Here is a 16,403-nt window from a genome sequence, read left to right as displayed (position 1 = left end):
AAGGGGACAAGGTTAATAATAGTTGGATTTTCTACATTCCTCTCCTCCCAATAAAATGATTTTTTATCAAAATTCTGAACACATGGACAAACTTCAATGACAAAGAATAGTCTTTATGTTTGTCTAATCATCCCCAATGTTTTCACTTCTCCCTGTGATCCTGGAAGGGAAAACTACATCTCAGTCATTGCTCTTGCCATAGCTACTATTAAGACTAATCTTGGCCGGCTTCTTCATCCTTTCTACTCTTGGGAGAAGTGAAGGAAGATGCCCTAACAATGAAACTTCCTGTTTCCCTGTTCCTTTTTCTTCCAGCTCCTTCTTTTCCTTTTTTCTTCTTTTTTATCTGGGCTTAGTCCGAGTCAGAACCTACTGTTTACATCATGTTATAATTCTTTGACCTAGAAAGAGATGAGTAAAACCTCACAATCACAGAAGTCTATGATGTCAGTCCACTCCTGGTTTTAAGGAGGACAAGAATCTGTTCCTCCCTCCAGAAGGCTATTACTCTATTATTACATTAAGAAATTAAATATGTCACACAAACTTTTTAAGCTTTAAAAAAATCACTCTATAGCAAAAATGAATAATATAGAAATAAGTATCAAGTGATAATATTTGTACAACCCAGTAGAATTGCTTGTTGGCTCTGGGAGAGGGGAGGGAAGAGGGGAGGGAAAGAAAATGAATCATGTAAATATGGGAAAATATTTAAAATAAAATTTTTAAATGGAGGCATAAAACAAAATTGAATTCATAATCAGTTATGCTAACTCAACAAACATTTCAAACTTTCCAACTCAGTTTTTTAATCTGGTAAATTTATACTCTCCTTCAAAAAGAAAGGCATGAAAACAATCGCTAAACAATCTCAGTGAGGATGAAAACACCTTCAGGGTAGTCCAATAACAGGTCATAGCATTGAAGATCTTCAACACTGAAGGACCCCTAACTATAATATCACATGTAAATCTACTTTAAAAGCAACAAACTTTTCCCTTGCAGCTGGGCACATCAAGCCTTATATTCTGCACCACTGATTATTGGTTGGACAAGCAATACTCCTCTTCCTATTCTACTCTCTCTCACCTGTCACTTTATATTGTTGATCAAAGTTTGTTCCCCTTCACCTTCTCCTTTGTTTCTCTTCCCCTCCCTCCTAAATCCATCTGCTGGTGATTTTGGTCCATTCATAGGATTACAGGATCATAGATTTGGAAGTGAAGTGCAAGGGACCTTAAAGGTCATCTGATTCAATCCCTTCATTTTACAGATGAGGAAAATTAGGTCCAAAAAATGTCACACAGAAAATAAGTGGCAGAGCCTGGGTTTGAATCTAAGCCTTCTTATCCCAAAATCCACTGTGCCTGGGAACTTTAATCACAGATAAGTAACAATTTACTAAATTCTAAAAAGTACTATTTGATAGGTAAACACATAATTTCCCTAAGGTCCTATGAAAGTTTTTTTTCTCCCTCTCCTTCTCTCTGTCTGTCTCTCTCTCTGTTCCTCTCTGCCTTAGTCTCTCTCTCTCTCTCTCTCTCTCTCTCTCTCTCTCTCTCTCTCTCTCTCTCTCTCTCTCTCTCTTTCCTATTTAAACAATGTAAGGAATTGTACTTTAGAGTCAGAAACATCCAGTATTTAGTCATATTATTGCCATTTGTAGATTTTGAGACCTTGAACAAGTGATTTAACATGGTGTCAAGAACCTGGCTGCCTTTCCTAATGGAGATCATTATTGGTAGTGTGAGGAGGAAAGGTATGGTGAACCTGCTGACAGTACTAGGGCTACAAAACCAATACTTTGATTACTGTACATGGAGCCATGGTGCAAAATAGCCTGAAATGATTGAGTATCCAGAAGGACAGGAGAGAAGTAGAACAGAGAGTTTGATCTCTAGGAAATCAGCAACACCTGAAAAGACCTTGGGGGAAACTAGGGCACAAGTTCCAAATAAAAACCAATAAATGAGAGATTGAAAAGCCCAAGAGCATCCTTCAACATTATTCCTTCCCCAGTGAGAGCCTGCCTCACTCCACCTCATTCTCCTTTCCACTTGATGCACCACAACTGGGCTGTCACAGATGGTAGCAGACATTATATTATTACTTAACTGTTTCATAAGTATGTTTTACCTCCCAAACATGAACATGCACTTCTTGAGAGCAGAGACAGAGTTCTTTTTTCTTTTACATTGCATTCAATACCTAATGGCACCAAGCACAAAGGTTTTGTTGTTCCTCAATAATTTTAGTCATGTCTGCCTCTTCATGATTCCATATGGGGTTTTCTTGGCAAAGAAACTGAAATAGTTTACTATTTCCTTCTCCAGCTCATTTTACAGATGTGGAAACTGAAGCAAACATAGTTAAGTGACTTGCCCAGGGCCACACAGTAGTAAATGTCTGAGGCCAGATTTGAACTCTAGATGATGAGTCTTCCTGACTGCAGGTCCAACACTCTATATATTGTGACACCCAGGGGCCCAGAGAAGAAAGCACAGACTAGGTATGTATCATTGATTTAGAGCTAGAAGAGCCCTTAGAACCCCTTCATTTTATAGATGAGGGAAACGAGGCACAAAGATGTTCAGTGAATTATTCAGGGTCACACAGCTAGCCAGGGTCTGAGGTAGAATTTGTTGAATTGAAATGAAGAGACAAGTTCTGTATTGAGATTGCCTATAGTTCTCTTTTCAAAGAGCTGCCTCCTGAAGTCTGCATATCCATTGCTAAATTCATTAGTTTAGGAAGCAGCTTATGGAATCAGAAGACTTGGGTTCAAATCCCAGGTTTGCTATTTAATACTCCCCTGATCCTATGCAAAATCATGTTGTCTTCATTTTCTCATCTATAAAGTAAAAGGGTTGTACTAGATGGCCTCTATCCAAATCTATAATCCTATACTCTTACCATTGACCACTTAAATATCCCTCTGCAAGTCTAGGTTGCCTGAAAAATGGATCTGACCCATTCTGCCTTAAGAGTAAAATGGTTGGGTACCTTCATGACAATCACTGAGCTGACCACAATTATTATTTGTGAAATGATTTGAGTTTACTGTGCAGACACAGATTTATTTTTCTAGGCAGATAGGTGTTTTCACCTTATCTTACCTAGAACCAGGCTTCTGGGATATCGACATCATTCTGCCTTCCTTCAGAAACCTTGGACTCTGTTGAGAACCTGGGCTCTGAGAGGTGAACTTTCACCTTGCCTTACTTCTCTACCATTGCTTTTCTACATTTAGTCAGCAATCAATAAATATTTATTAAGTACCTACTGCATGCCAGACACTGTGCTGAGCCTTGAGAAAAGAAAGAAAGGCAAAAGACAATCCCTGATCTCAAGGAGCTCAGTCTAATGGGGAAAAAAAACACAAAAACAACTATGTACAAACAAACTACACATAGAATAAATTGGAAATAATCAACAGAGGGAAGATATTAATTAGCATGAAAGGAAATCTGAAAAGGTTTTCTGATGAGGTGGGACTTTATTTGAGACTTGAAAGAATCCAGGGAAATTAGGAGATGGAGGTGAAGGGAGAAAGCATTCCAGGCACAGGGAACAATCCTGAAAATGTCCTGAGTCAGGAGATCCCATGACATCATGCCTCGAGGAGGTATAAGGTATAAAAATACTGGAAAGATTGAGGGGCTGGTTAGGATATGAAGTGTTTTTTACATGACAAACAGAAGATTCTATATTTGATCCTGGAGGTGATAGGGAGCTTCACTGAGAAAGTAATCCAGAAGAGACAATAAAGCAGAATGGTAACAATGAGAATGGAAGAGGATAGATTCAAGGAACTACAAAGGTTCTTAGCTCACAACATTGGTGTTAAAAAACAAAGATGGTTTAATGGATAGAGAACCAGGCCTGGAGATGGGAGGTCCTGAGTACAAACCTGACCTCAGATATTCCCTAGCTATGTGACCCTGGGTCACATTTAACTTCCATTATCTAAACCTTAACTCCTCTTCTGCCTTAGAACCAATATATATACTATTGATTCTAAAATAGAAGGTAAAGGTTTTCATTTTTATTTTTTGAGTTTCCTAATTGACTTTTTTAAATTACAAAGATATTTTGTTTTACCAATTACATGTAATAACAATTTTCCATATACATTTTATGAAGTTATATGATCTAAATTGTCTCCCACTCTCCCTTCCCTGCCCCCATCCTAGAGCCAGCAAGCATTCTGATCTGGTTTATATATGTACTATCATGCAAAACATATTTCCATATTGATCATTTTTGTAAGAGAAAAATCATATAAAACCAAAACCCTCAAACAAACTAAAGTGAAGAATCACATGATTTTATATGTATTCTGACTCTTAACAGTTCTTTCTCTGGAGGTGAATAGCAATCTTTGTCATTAGTTCCCCAGAATTCTTAATGGTTCAAAAAAAAGTAAATTAAAAAGTTTTGTGTGTGTGTTTTTTTTTTTTTTTTTTTTTTTTTGCTAATGAAGAAGAAGCTTGGAATCATTAAATGCACTGCACAATTTCCCAAATACTATTTAGGCCACTTTCCTCTTCCTTTTAAATTCTGGACCCAATTGATCATCTGTCAATAGTAGCTCCCCTAGCAATATATAGTAATGTGCTAGTAGTGTTCAATGGATTGGCCATCATATGTCACGGTGTGAATGATAGATATTTTTTTTTGTCTCTTTAGCTTTTTTTTTTTTTTTTGGCAATTTATTTATTTATTTAAGCTTTTTCTGCATAGATTATTGTAGTGATTTCTTCTGAGTTTGAGTATGCTCTGTAGTGTTGTTTTTTTTTAAACCCTTAACTTCTATGTATTGACTTATAGGTGGAAGAGTGGTAAGGGTAGGCAATGGGGGTCAAGTGACTTGCCCAGGGTCACACAGCTGGGAAGTGTCTGAGGCCGGATTTGAACCTAGGACCTCCGGTCTCTAGGCATGGCTCTCAATCCACTGAGCTACCCAGCTGCCCCCATTCTCTGTAGTGTTTTGAAGGTTGGTGCAATCACTAAAAATTGAGAATATTTGAAAGATCTCTTTATCTTTTGGGAATCCCTCTCCCATTTAAACCTTCATGCTCAATAATAGTGGAGAATACCTTTATCAAGCCCATCTTTCCATTAAATGCCTTGTTGACAATAATAATTAGAGGTATCTTTGTTGTTAAATTTATCAAGTAATTATGTACAATGATTCCTTGAGTTCTTCAACCATGAATTTTACAAATGACCTTGGTTAGGTCTTGCTGTTCTCCCTGGTTTCACAGTTTTAAGGCTGAGACATTTACCCTAGAAGAACCTAGGTGTTACAGTGGCTAGAGTAATAGACCTGGAATCAGGAAGACAAATTCAAATCTAGCATCAGAAACTTCCTATCAATTGATTAATAAAATTTATTAAGTATATACTAGACACTGTGATAAGCATTAGCTATGTTGTTCTCTCTCAGCAAGTCACTTAATCTGTTTGCCTCAGTTTCCTCCTTGGCAAAATGAGGATAATAATTGAAAATATTTCCGCAGATTCTTGTGAGAATAAAATGAGATAATTCTTGTAAAGTACTTTGCAAAACCTAAAAAGGGATCTAAATGCTAGCTATTGGCATTGTGTTGTTCTTATAATTTCCAAAAATATCCTTAGGAATTAGTGGCTAGACTTGAGAAAAGTATTGGAGATGGAGGACAACTAGGTAGCTCAGTGGATTGAGAAGCAGTTCTAGGGATGGGAGAGTCTGGGTTCAAATCTGACCTCAGACACCTCCTAGCAGTGTGACCCTGGGCAAGTCACAACCCCCTTATCACTCTTCTGCCTTGGAACCAATACACAATATTGATTCTAAGGCAGAAGGCAAGGGTTTATAGATTAAGAAAAAAAGAAAATATTGGATTTGCACATCAAGGGAGGGGGAAGAGCCAAAGATTACTCCAACTTTCTGAGATTTGCTAAGTAGGATCCTTTTTATGAAATCAAGTTTTACCTAGGGACAAGGGTGCTGAATAGAGAGCCCAAGGGTAATGAATAGAGTGTGTGTGGGGGGGTATAAAAGACCTATAAAAGACATGAGCATTCTTACTTCTTTGCCAGGAAAAAGAAATAATCAGAGGGAAATAACCTCAAATCTACTTCTTCAGACAAGAATAGACTAGACCTACTCAATAGGAAAAGGGTTTTTGATTTTGTTTTTATCATAGATGACTTTCTTTTGTTATCAGTTTAGTTCAAACCAATTCCTTCCCTCCTAACAGACTAATAAATCTTTTTCCTGCAATATCTCTGGTCTTCCAAGAACACACAGATAGGATTCACTTTCCAAACCCAAAGTTAAATAATCAGGTTCTAAGAGAAATATGCTAATAAACACACAAATAAGCCATGGGATGGTAGTCTAATATTGCAGAAGAGGCATTCTTCAGCTCACATTGCCCAACAGGTTTTTCAGGGACAGAGGAGAATGAAATCAGACTTCCAGCTGTTTATTTACAAAAGATCCCTAGGAAGTACTAGAAAATACAAACAAGCATAGGTAATAGCTAGCATGGGTCTAGAAACCACTGAGCAAGCAAAACCCAATACAACTTGATTGTAAGCTCCACTGAACCCTGCTCTGATATATGTGAATTCTCTTTGTGTACCAGATCCAGCTTTGTCTGTCGCTGCTGATCATGCTATCCTCTTCCTATCTCAGTCCTGAAAACAGCAGACTGGCCCTGATTTTCATTCTTGTTCATCATCTTTGTTCCTTCCTGTGAGTGACCCAGGACTACTCTGGGGCCTTATTTAAAGCTTTCCCTGTACAGTCATAAACTTGGACCCACCACACATTTAATTCAATCATAACTTACTCCATTAAAGTAGAGACAAGCAACCAAACCAGATAAACAGCATCAGAGCATTTCTGCTATTGGGTCTTATAAACACAGTACTTTCCTAAAAACTATCATTTGAGAAATCACCTTCCCAAACTCCATGACTACAAACACTTCCCTTTTTCCTGACTTGCCCATTCATTAATTTTTTCTCTTTCTTGCTGTTTTGAAAGTTGTCTCCACTGAAAATACTTGAGTAAAAGAAGTGGCTTTTACTGAGCACTCCCAGTTGTTTTTACTACCTGTAAAATGAGTGTGCATGAAAGAAACAAGGTGAGGAGCCTTGCATTGATGACAAAAAAGGAAGACGGAAGAGAAAAGCAATGCTGAGTAGGAACAAAGATAAGTCACTTATACTTGCTTAAAAAGATAGGAAAGGATTTGGAAATCAAAACATTTAAAAATGTTTTTAAAAATTGCTTTTATCAACCACCCCGGTGCAACTATTAATAATATGGAAATAGTTCTTGATCAATGATACATATAAAACCAAATGGAAATGCACGTCAGCTATGGGGGGGGGCAGGGAGTGATTTCGGGGGGAGAGAAAGAACATGAATCATGGAACCATGGAAAAATTTTCTAAAAAATAAAAAATAAATTAAAAATTGCTTTTATATGTAATAGGGGGAAAATAAAAATGTTTAGGAAAAAAGATGAAATCATGGATGTGCTATTAAAAGTTTAATAAGCTTCTCTCTAGAAGAAAAAAAAATGTAGGTAAGACATACCTTTAAGTTTAATCTACATAATTAATATTTTCTCCATCACTTTCTAAAGTCTGAACAATCAACAAAACAATCAATTAAACCCTGATTTGTAGGGTTTGAGGTGCTACTGAAAATTTAACTTATGACTCTAATGAGATGGTAAAAGCTAACACCACTAGATGAAATTTAACATGGTGTCTCTATTGCTCCATGATGCTACAGTAGCCAGCCAACTAGTTTGACAGCCATCACTCTTGTTTTCCACATACAATGGAATTTCTCTTTTTTAATTGTTTTTCTAAACTTAACAGTCAGAAATTCATATTTTCATATATATTACAGAATAGGAGAGGATTATACATGAAACTATGAATCTTTACTATGTAAGTCTTGCCTTCTTTTAAAGTAAACAATAAATTCAATCTTTAAAGCTCTCCTTATTTTGGATTCCTTCTGGCTTTTCTTCTGTTTATTTCTCTATATTTTTTTGTGGATAAGAGGTGAAACAGTATAACCTTCCCTTTCCTTCCCACTTTCCTCCTAATTAAAAAAAGAAAAAGAAAAACTTCATATAAATCTACATAACTGAAGAAAATAAATTGCCCACATTGGCACTGTCCAAAAATCTGTGTCATTCTGCATCACCTCTTAGAAGAGTAGCTTGTTTCATTATAACTACTCTGAAATGATGGCTGTTCACATCATTGATCAGAGTTCTTAAGTCTCTCAAATTTATTTTTTCTTACAATGTTGTTGTTATTCATCTCTGAGATACCACCTCATACCCTATCAGATTGACTAATATGACAGGAAAGGAAAGTGATAAATTTTGGAAGGGCTGCGGCAAAAAATGGGACATTAAATGCATTGTTGATGAGGTTGTGAACTGATCCAACTATTCTGGAGGGCAATTTGGAACTATGGCCAAAGGGCAATAGCACAATGCATATCCTTTGATCCCAAAGAGATCAAAATGGTGAGAGGAGGGGTGAGGAAGGACTTAGTTGTACAAAAACATTCATAGTTACTCTTTTTGTGGTGGCAAAGAATTGGAAATTGAAGGGTTGTCCATCAATTGGGGGCCGGCTGAACAAATTGTAGTATATGATAGTGATGGAATACTATTGTGCTTTAAGGAATGATGAACAGGATGATTTCAGAAAGAGCTGAGAAGACCTTCATGGACAGATGCAGAGTGAAATAAGCAGAAACAGAACAACATTGTACACAGTAACAGCAATATTGTAGAATGATCGACTGTGATAGATTTAACTACTTTCAGCAATATCCAGGACAATTCTAAGGGACTTGTGACAAAGAATGCTATCTATCTCTGGAGAAAGAACTGTTGGAGTCTAAATGCAGATCAGAGCATATGAGTTTTCACTTTAGCATATTTGGGTTTTGGTTTTATATGATTATTCTGTTATAAAAATGAACAATATGGAAATATATTTTACATGATAATATATATATGGCCCAGATTGAATTGTTTGCCAGCTCTGGGAGGGAAGGAGACAATTTGGATCATATAATTTCAGAAAAATTATATGGAAATTTATTATGACATGTAATTGGTAAAATAAAATATCTACAATAAAAATTAATTAAAAATTTTAAAGAATAAAAACAATGTTGTTATTGTATAAATTGCTCTATGGGTCTTTTTCACTTTACCGCAATTAATTCATACACATTTTCAAAGTTTCTCTAAAGCTGTTCCTTTTGTTCTTGAGTCCTACATTCATATAACTTTCCCCTACATCCACATAACATAATTTGCTCAGCCTTTCCCCAATTGATGGACACTCTCTAAGTTTCCAGTTCTTTGCCATTACAAAAAAAAAAATGCTTTTGTAGATATTGTCCTTTTCTTTTTTCTTTGATCTCTTTGGTGTAGAGACCTATCTGTGGTATCACTAAGTCAAAGGGTACATACAGTTTAGTGACTTTGGGAGCATAGTTCCAAACTGGCAAATTGCTGGTACTGCAACCTGGGGAACATTTTTGCAGATCATGTCTACAAAATCATGGAGAGATGGGGAGAGTAAAGTGAAAAGAGGCAGCATGTGGTAGTGGAAAGAGTGTTTGACTTGTAGTCAGGAGAGACCTGGAGTCTACTCTTCCCTCTCACATTTACAGGTTATGTGCTCATGGAAGACACTAAACTTTATTGGGTCTCAGTTCCCCATTTTACAAATGGGGACAAAAATATCCTTAGCACATGTCTCTCAGGGTTGTGGTAAGGATAAAATGAGATAACATAAAATACTTTGCATCCCTTAAAATACTATATATTATACTTATTAATATTGACAAACCCTGAAATCATATTCTTAGTAGATTAATGGCTTGGCACATGAAAAGATAATCTAGTCCATAGGAATAAACACTGCCCAACTTGCCTCCATGTGGAACAAAATCAACTAAAGAGTAACCAAAGAAAATCAGAAATTGGGCTTAATAGCAACTTAAAATACACCATCATTATTTTCTAGTCCAATATTTTATGATTTTCAAAGAATAATGATTATGAGGAAATTCAGACTTTACTATTGGCAATTGTTTGTACTTTTTAATACCAATGGATGGCGTTCAGGGAAAGGGAGATATTAATAGGAGAGAGCATTGTAGTTAGTTTGTGGACATTTGGGAGACAGTAGAATTTTCATGAATCAAACAATATGGAAAATCTAAATACAAAGATAATCTGCTTGGCATATGGGTAAATATGCTCTCCTAGCGTAATAGGAAATTACTTCCACTGGATGATTCTTCCCAATGCTTAACCTGATTTCTTCAAGCAAATTCTTTTTAACCCAAGTCTTTCATGCTGTAGCTTATTCTGTCTTTAGAGTACTTCTAAAACAGGTAGCTATAATCAGTGGGGGCTAATAAATGTTAACAACAGGACACATTTTTAAGTTTAATTTGCATCATTAATGTTTTTCTCCATCAGTTTGTTAAATCCGGACAATTAGCAAAGCAAGTCCCTGTTTTAACAGTGTTTGTGGGTTTCTGAGATGTAATGCTTATTGTAAAAATTAACAATCACCCTTCCATCATACCTATGAATAGACATCTATAGAATAATCTTTCCTTCAAGAAAAAGAGATGAATTTGACATTATTCAAAGAGGTTCTTTGATTTTAGCACCGTGGTAAACTCCACATAGCAATCTGACTGTGACAGCAGAAAAGTCCTAAGGAGTTACCAGAGGATTAGGATCACAAAATCAGTGTTAGAGAGGCACAATTTGGACCCTTGAAATCTGGTTTCAGTTCCCAGCATTGGATAGAAACTGTACTCTTTAATGATGACCTTTCTATAGATTAGCGCTGTTGAATACTCTCTGCTGCCCGACACTGTCATCCTTGTTTTTGTGACACTGCTCTGGCATAATTTTCTTCCTGCTTGTCTGATTTATCTTTGTTGATATCCTTTATACAGTCATCATACAAGCCCTGCCCCCTTGTGTATGAATATACCACAACTCCATCCTGGGGCTTCACCTCTTCTCCCTTTATACGTTCTCTCATGAACGATCTCAACAACTCCAGTGCATTCAAAGATCCACTTTATACTGGTGATTCCCATCTCTCCTGAGCTCTAGTCCTGCATCTTCAACTGCGCTTTAGATGTCTTTACCTGATATTCTATATTCTCTCAAACTCAACATGTCCAAAATAGAATTCATTATTGTGTCTCTTAACCCCACTCTCTGTTCTCGACTTTCCTGTTTTTGTTGAGGGCACCAGCATTTACCCAGGCAGCCAAGTTCCCATCCAAGTACCCAATCTCAAATTTTCAAATCATCAGTTTGACTCAATCCCGCATACTTCCAATCAGTGATCAAGTTTGTTGATTACTTCTCAACACCTCTCATAACTATTTTTTCTTGTCCAAACTGTCATCATTTCTCTTTCTGAATTATTACAATGCCTCCTAACTGATTTCATGATATCTATTCTCTCCCCTCTCTGATCTGTCCTTCACATAGCTGACAAACTGGTATTCTAAACACATCCCTCTTCTTGCTCAAGAAATTTTAATGACTTTCCATTGTCTTTAGGTTAAAATACAAACTCCCCTGTTCAGCACTTAAAGCCCTTCACGATTGTGTACCAGTCTATCTCTCCAGGCTAATTGCTTATCTGTGTCCCTCATAATCTCTACCATCTAGCCAAAATGGCCCATATTTCAACTCTAATCTCTATAATTTGCATAATCTGGTCCACATGTCTGCTGTGCACTCCTTCCTCATTAGTGCTTCTTAGAACCTCACCTCCTTCAAGACTCAATTCAAATGCCACTTGCTTCAAGATGTCTTTTATAACTTCTCTAGTCATTAGTGCCTTTCCCCCCGGAATTGTGAATATGTATATCTTGTATGTGCTTATCTGTGAACACACAGTGGAATGTAAGGTCATTGAGAGACTCACTTTTGACCTTGTATTCTCAGTACTCAGCACAGTGCCTCACACATAGTACCTCCTTTTAAAATGTTTGCCTAATAGATTTTGGTTGATATCTTTTGTTTTTACAAAGTCTACATTTCCCCTTGAACCTCTAGTCCTGTGCTTTTTCCCTCCTAGAGAACTATCCCATATAACAAAGAAATTAAAAATTATAATAATAAAGGAAGAGGGGAAAATATAAGCAAAACTGATGAATACATAAAAAAATCTGGTATTATATGCAGTGTTCCATACTCAAAGGCACACACACACACACACACACACACACACACAAACACACATACACAGAGCCTCCACAAAGGAATTGGGGGAGGTGTATTCGCATATCTCTTCTTGGGGGGGCCAAGCTTATTCTTTGAGATTTTGTAACACTAATTTTAAAAATACACTTTTATTGATCTCTTTCTTCTATATCAACATAGCTTTCCCCAGTATCTCTCCTCTTCACTCTCCTAGAGAATCAGCCTATATAACAAATAATATTCTCTAAAGACAAAAAGAAAAGAAAAAGAAGATGAAAGCATCAGGCATCAGCACAGCTGTTCAATACATTGAAAAAAAATCTTAAAACATGTGCAATGTGTTACACCTGTAGACCTCCTACCTCTGTGAAGAATTGACTTGTTATAAATACTCCCTTCTTTAGCGTCATGATCATTCTTTGTAATGCTGATGTTTAATTGTTTTTTGATGAATGTTCTTGTCAATAGAATTCTCCTTTCTCTGTTTACCTCATCAGTTCATGTAAAATAAATGCTCCTTGATATTGATTGATTGAGCCTAGGTCTTCCTGACTCTGAGCTCAGCCCTCTCCCGACTTCAACACAATGTCTTTTCCAATTTGAATTTGAAATTAAGATAAATATATTCAGTGACAACATTTAACTAGGTTGTATTCCATGCTCGTGCCCCCAAATCATACTTATTTTAATGGCTTCTTTAGAAGCCAACCACAGCATTAGCCAGGAACAGCAATTCGAAGGCTCTGGAGAGAACGAGAGCAAAACATACAATGAACCCTCATGATCATGATATATAAAGAAAAAAAGTTGCAATCCTCTCCCTAGGCCCACTGGGCCTCTTTTGTGTTGTTTTTGTCAATGCAGCAGCAGACCTGCTATATATATGGGAGCTGCCGCAGCTGTAGCCCATAGCACTGAATTCTCAGGATCATCTTCCATTGATCAAACATGGGCAAGGTAAGCCAAGTAGGGATGCTTCCTAGAATGTCTTTGGGGGAAAATGGATGCCTTATGGTTGGTACAGGATTGGGCCTTTGAACCTTCTTTCTTCCATTTCAGATCACTTTCTACGAGGACCGAAACTTCCAGGGCCGTTACTATGACTGCAGCAGTGACCACCCCAATCTCCAGTCCTACTTCAGTCGCTGCAACTCTGTGAGGGTTGATAGCGGCAACTGGATGATCTATGAGCATCCCAATTACTCAGGCTGCCAGTATTACCTTCGAAGGGGCGAATATCGTGACTACCAGGATTGGATGGGCTTCAATGACTCCATCAGGTCCTGCCGATTCATCCCTCATGTGAGTTCAGTTTTATCTTCATCTCACCATATGGAGAAGTTGTCAGTAGTGGACTAAGTCATTCTTAGGAACAAAATTCCAATATTAATCCCAACAGGTATCTAATTATGTCTAGCTGAGATTATATACTTTTTTTTTCTTCAAATAGAAGTTACTTAAAATTAAGGAACTCCTGACTGAAGGGCACATACAGTGTGTTCTGGGCCAGATGGCCCCACCGATTAAAAAAAAAAAAAGAGTAATCGTGTTAACACCAGTGGTTTTTAGCATCTATAATGAGAATAAATAGTTCAGTCAGTTAGATGTTCATGTGGTACAGTTATAGCAGCAAAGGTCTCCCAATCCCCAGAATGCCTTCTTGGCCAAACTACTGATATATGAAAACCAACAACTGAAGATTTATTCATTCCTTTGACTTTATCTTTTGGAAGGTATATGCATTTATTAAAGACATTTATTAAACTGTACATCCTCTTCGAAGGAGTGAAACGTGGGCTTTATCAGTCATTTACACCTCAGTGTGAACCCATTATCAGATCTTTTCCTGAGAATAGATTTTGATAGAAAAAAAGAGAGATGAGACCACTGGAAGACTGCTGGGGTTAGAGAGTGTGAAGGGGGCAATACTCAGTAGCGGAAAGCTACAGAAATAGCTGGGAAATTTCGAAAAACAAACAGTCCTCTTCTCCATCCCCCAGGGACCCCTCCTTACTCCATTTGATTCTGCTACTCTCCCTCAGCCCTAGCCTGAGGGCTAAGCTTCTATTTCTGCTCAACCTTTAGAAGAAATTTGCAGGAATGTGCATTGGAGCAAGAAATGAAATGGGAACTGTTGCAAGATGACTTGCTTTGGGGCAACAGAGTGTAGAACTTACAGCAACAGAAAGGAGATTGAATGGACCAACTTATGTTTCTGATACTACTAGTAATTCGTGGACTGGGCGTGGGGAAATAACTACCCTTGCTCTCATCTATTTTTATTTAATAGAATAGAAAATCAAAGAAGAGTAAGACTGGAATATTTCTTCTCTAGAGTACATAAGACTATGTGAAGTTTTAATGCCAACTTCACCCAATTAAAAAAAAAAGTCTTGGGATCATAGGATTTATATAGCTTGAAAGGGATCTAGGGATAATTTAGTCTGACTCTCATTTTACAAGTGAGAAAGCTGAGGTCCAGAGAGATAATATGTTGTGACCAGGGCCACACAGATAGATATATGAGATTTTAAAATACAAAAATAATTATTTACACATTTTGAGTAACTTTTGCTTTTAATTTGGCTGCTTCAAATCTCAAAAAAGACAAAGAAGTGCTGGGTGTTTTTGATAACTCCTAGTTGTACTCTGGTCTTCCAGTGTCTCTCCCTACTTCCATATTGCTCTCCAATCTTCCATACAGCTATCAATATCATCTTCTTAAAGCCCAGATCTTACCCTGTTACTCCTTTACTCAAGAGCTTTCTATGCCTGCCTTTAGCCCCCTAGAATAAAACATATACCCTTCTAGTTTGCACTTAAATTCCCTTAATATCTGACTCTAGTCAACTTTTCTGGGATTGTTTCACATTTCTCCTCTTCTTGAACTCTGTGTTCCAGCCAAATTAGCCTTCTTGTTTACCCAGAACTTGTTCCATTTCCACCTCTGTGCTTTTGCCCAGGTTGTACTCCTTTCCTTCATCACCTCTGCCCTTTACTATTTATCAAGATTCAGGTCAGGTTCACTTCTCCAATGTGAAGCGTTTTCTGATCTTCCCTCCCTTCTTCCCTGAAATGGTTGTTAGTATTCTCTTGTTACTTAAAAAACTATGAAGTTTACTATTGACATACTGTATCCCTCCAGTGGAATGTGAACTCCTTGAGCATAGGCACCAGTTTTTCATGTAGCATGTAGCATGGCATCATGCAAATACTTAGGCCTTTCACAAATGTTTACTGGGTTGTATGTTTATTGGATCATTTGCCCAAACAGGCAACTCTCTTATGACTTTCCTTCTTTTGCCTGGTTCAACAGACTCGCTCACATAGGCTTCGGATGTATGAGAGAGAAGATTACAGAGGCCAGATGGTGGAGATCACTGATGACTGCTCTTCTTTCCAAGATCGATTCCACTTTCAGGAGATGCACTCCTTTAACGTCCTGGAAGGCTGCTGGATTCTCTATGAGCTGCCCAACTACAGAGGAAGACAGTACTTGCTGAGACCGGGGGAGTACAGGAGATACCTGGACTGGGGAGCCATGAACACCAGAGTGGGCTCTGTGAGGAGAGTGATGGACTATTTCTAAAATATATTTACTCCCTGCCTGTCTCAATCTGGAAATTAATAAAATACTTCCTGTGTGTCCCCTGCAATTACGAGTTCTCGTTTTTTTCCTTCTATCCTGTTGTAAAGGCTTAGCTGGAACAAAGGTAGGCCAAAAGTATGTGTTTTTTGTGTCAACTGAGATGGGAAAGGTTATTTAATTTTCATCAAGCCTCTCAGAAACTCTGAACCAAAATGCCTTCCCACAAAGGCCTACACTTAGAAAAATGTGAATTTTTTTTGTCATTTCTAGGAGGCTTATCTTTCAAACTCACCTAAATATTTTAAGGAATGAAAGCACGGATTTGGCCCATACTAAATTGCCTCTAACAATACAGAATTGTACATTCTGAGTAACCATTATACAATGTGGAGTAGACTGAATTAGGGATCTCAAATTCAGACCCTGGTCATTGTGGGCAGCACTTTCCTTTCTTTCTCTCCTTTCCCCATCATACTAGGAAGCATGAGATTGGACAAGAGAAGCAAATCTCTAGGAAA

General features: G+C 37.5%; 1 protein-coding gene across 1 annotated transcript; it reads left to right on the top strand.

The window, feature by feature from the left end:
* The first annotated feature begins 13,244 nt into the window (after positions 1-13,244).
* Positions 13,245-15,885, top strand: LOC123240105 (gamma-crystallin D-like). Its single transcript, XM_044667497.1, has 3 exons — positions 13,245-13,253; positions 13,356-13,598; positions 15,613-15,885. The coding sequence occupies exons 1-3, from the start codon at positions 13,245-13,247 to the stop codon at positions 15,883-15,885; spliced, it is 525 nt and encodes a 174-aa protein (XP_044523432.1).
* Positions 15,886-16,403: the final 518 nt, after the last annotated feature.

The sequence above is a fragment of the Gracilinanus agilis genome, chromosome 3 (assembly GCF_016433145.1).
Source record: "Gracilinanus agilis isolate LMUSP501 chromosome 3, AgileGrace, whole genome shotgun sequence".
Lineage (NCBI taxonomy): Eukaryota > Metazoa > Chordata > Mammalia > Didelphimorphia > Didelphidae > Gracilinanus > Gracilinanus agilis.
Note: the sequence above shows the minus strand (reverse complement) of the source record. Positions and strands in the feature narration are given on the sequence as shown.

Coding starts and splice junctions, on each gene's coding strand:
- LOC123240105 (XM_044667497.1), top strand. Junction 13,599..15,612: donor CCTGCCGATTCATCCCTCAT/GTGAGTTCAGTT, acceptor CTGGTTCAACAG/ACTCGCTCACATAGGCTTCG.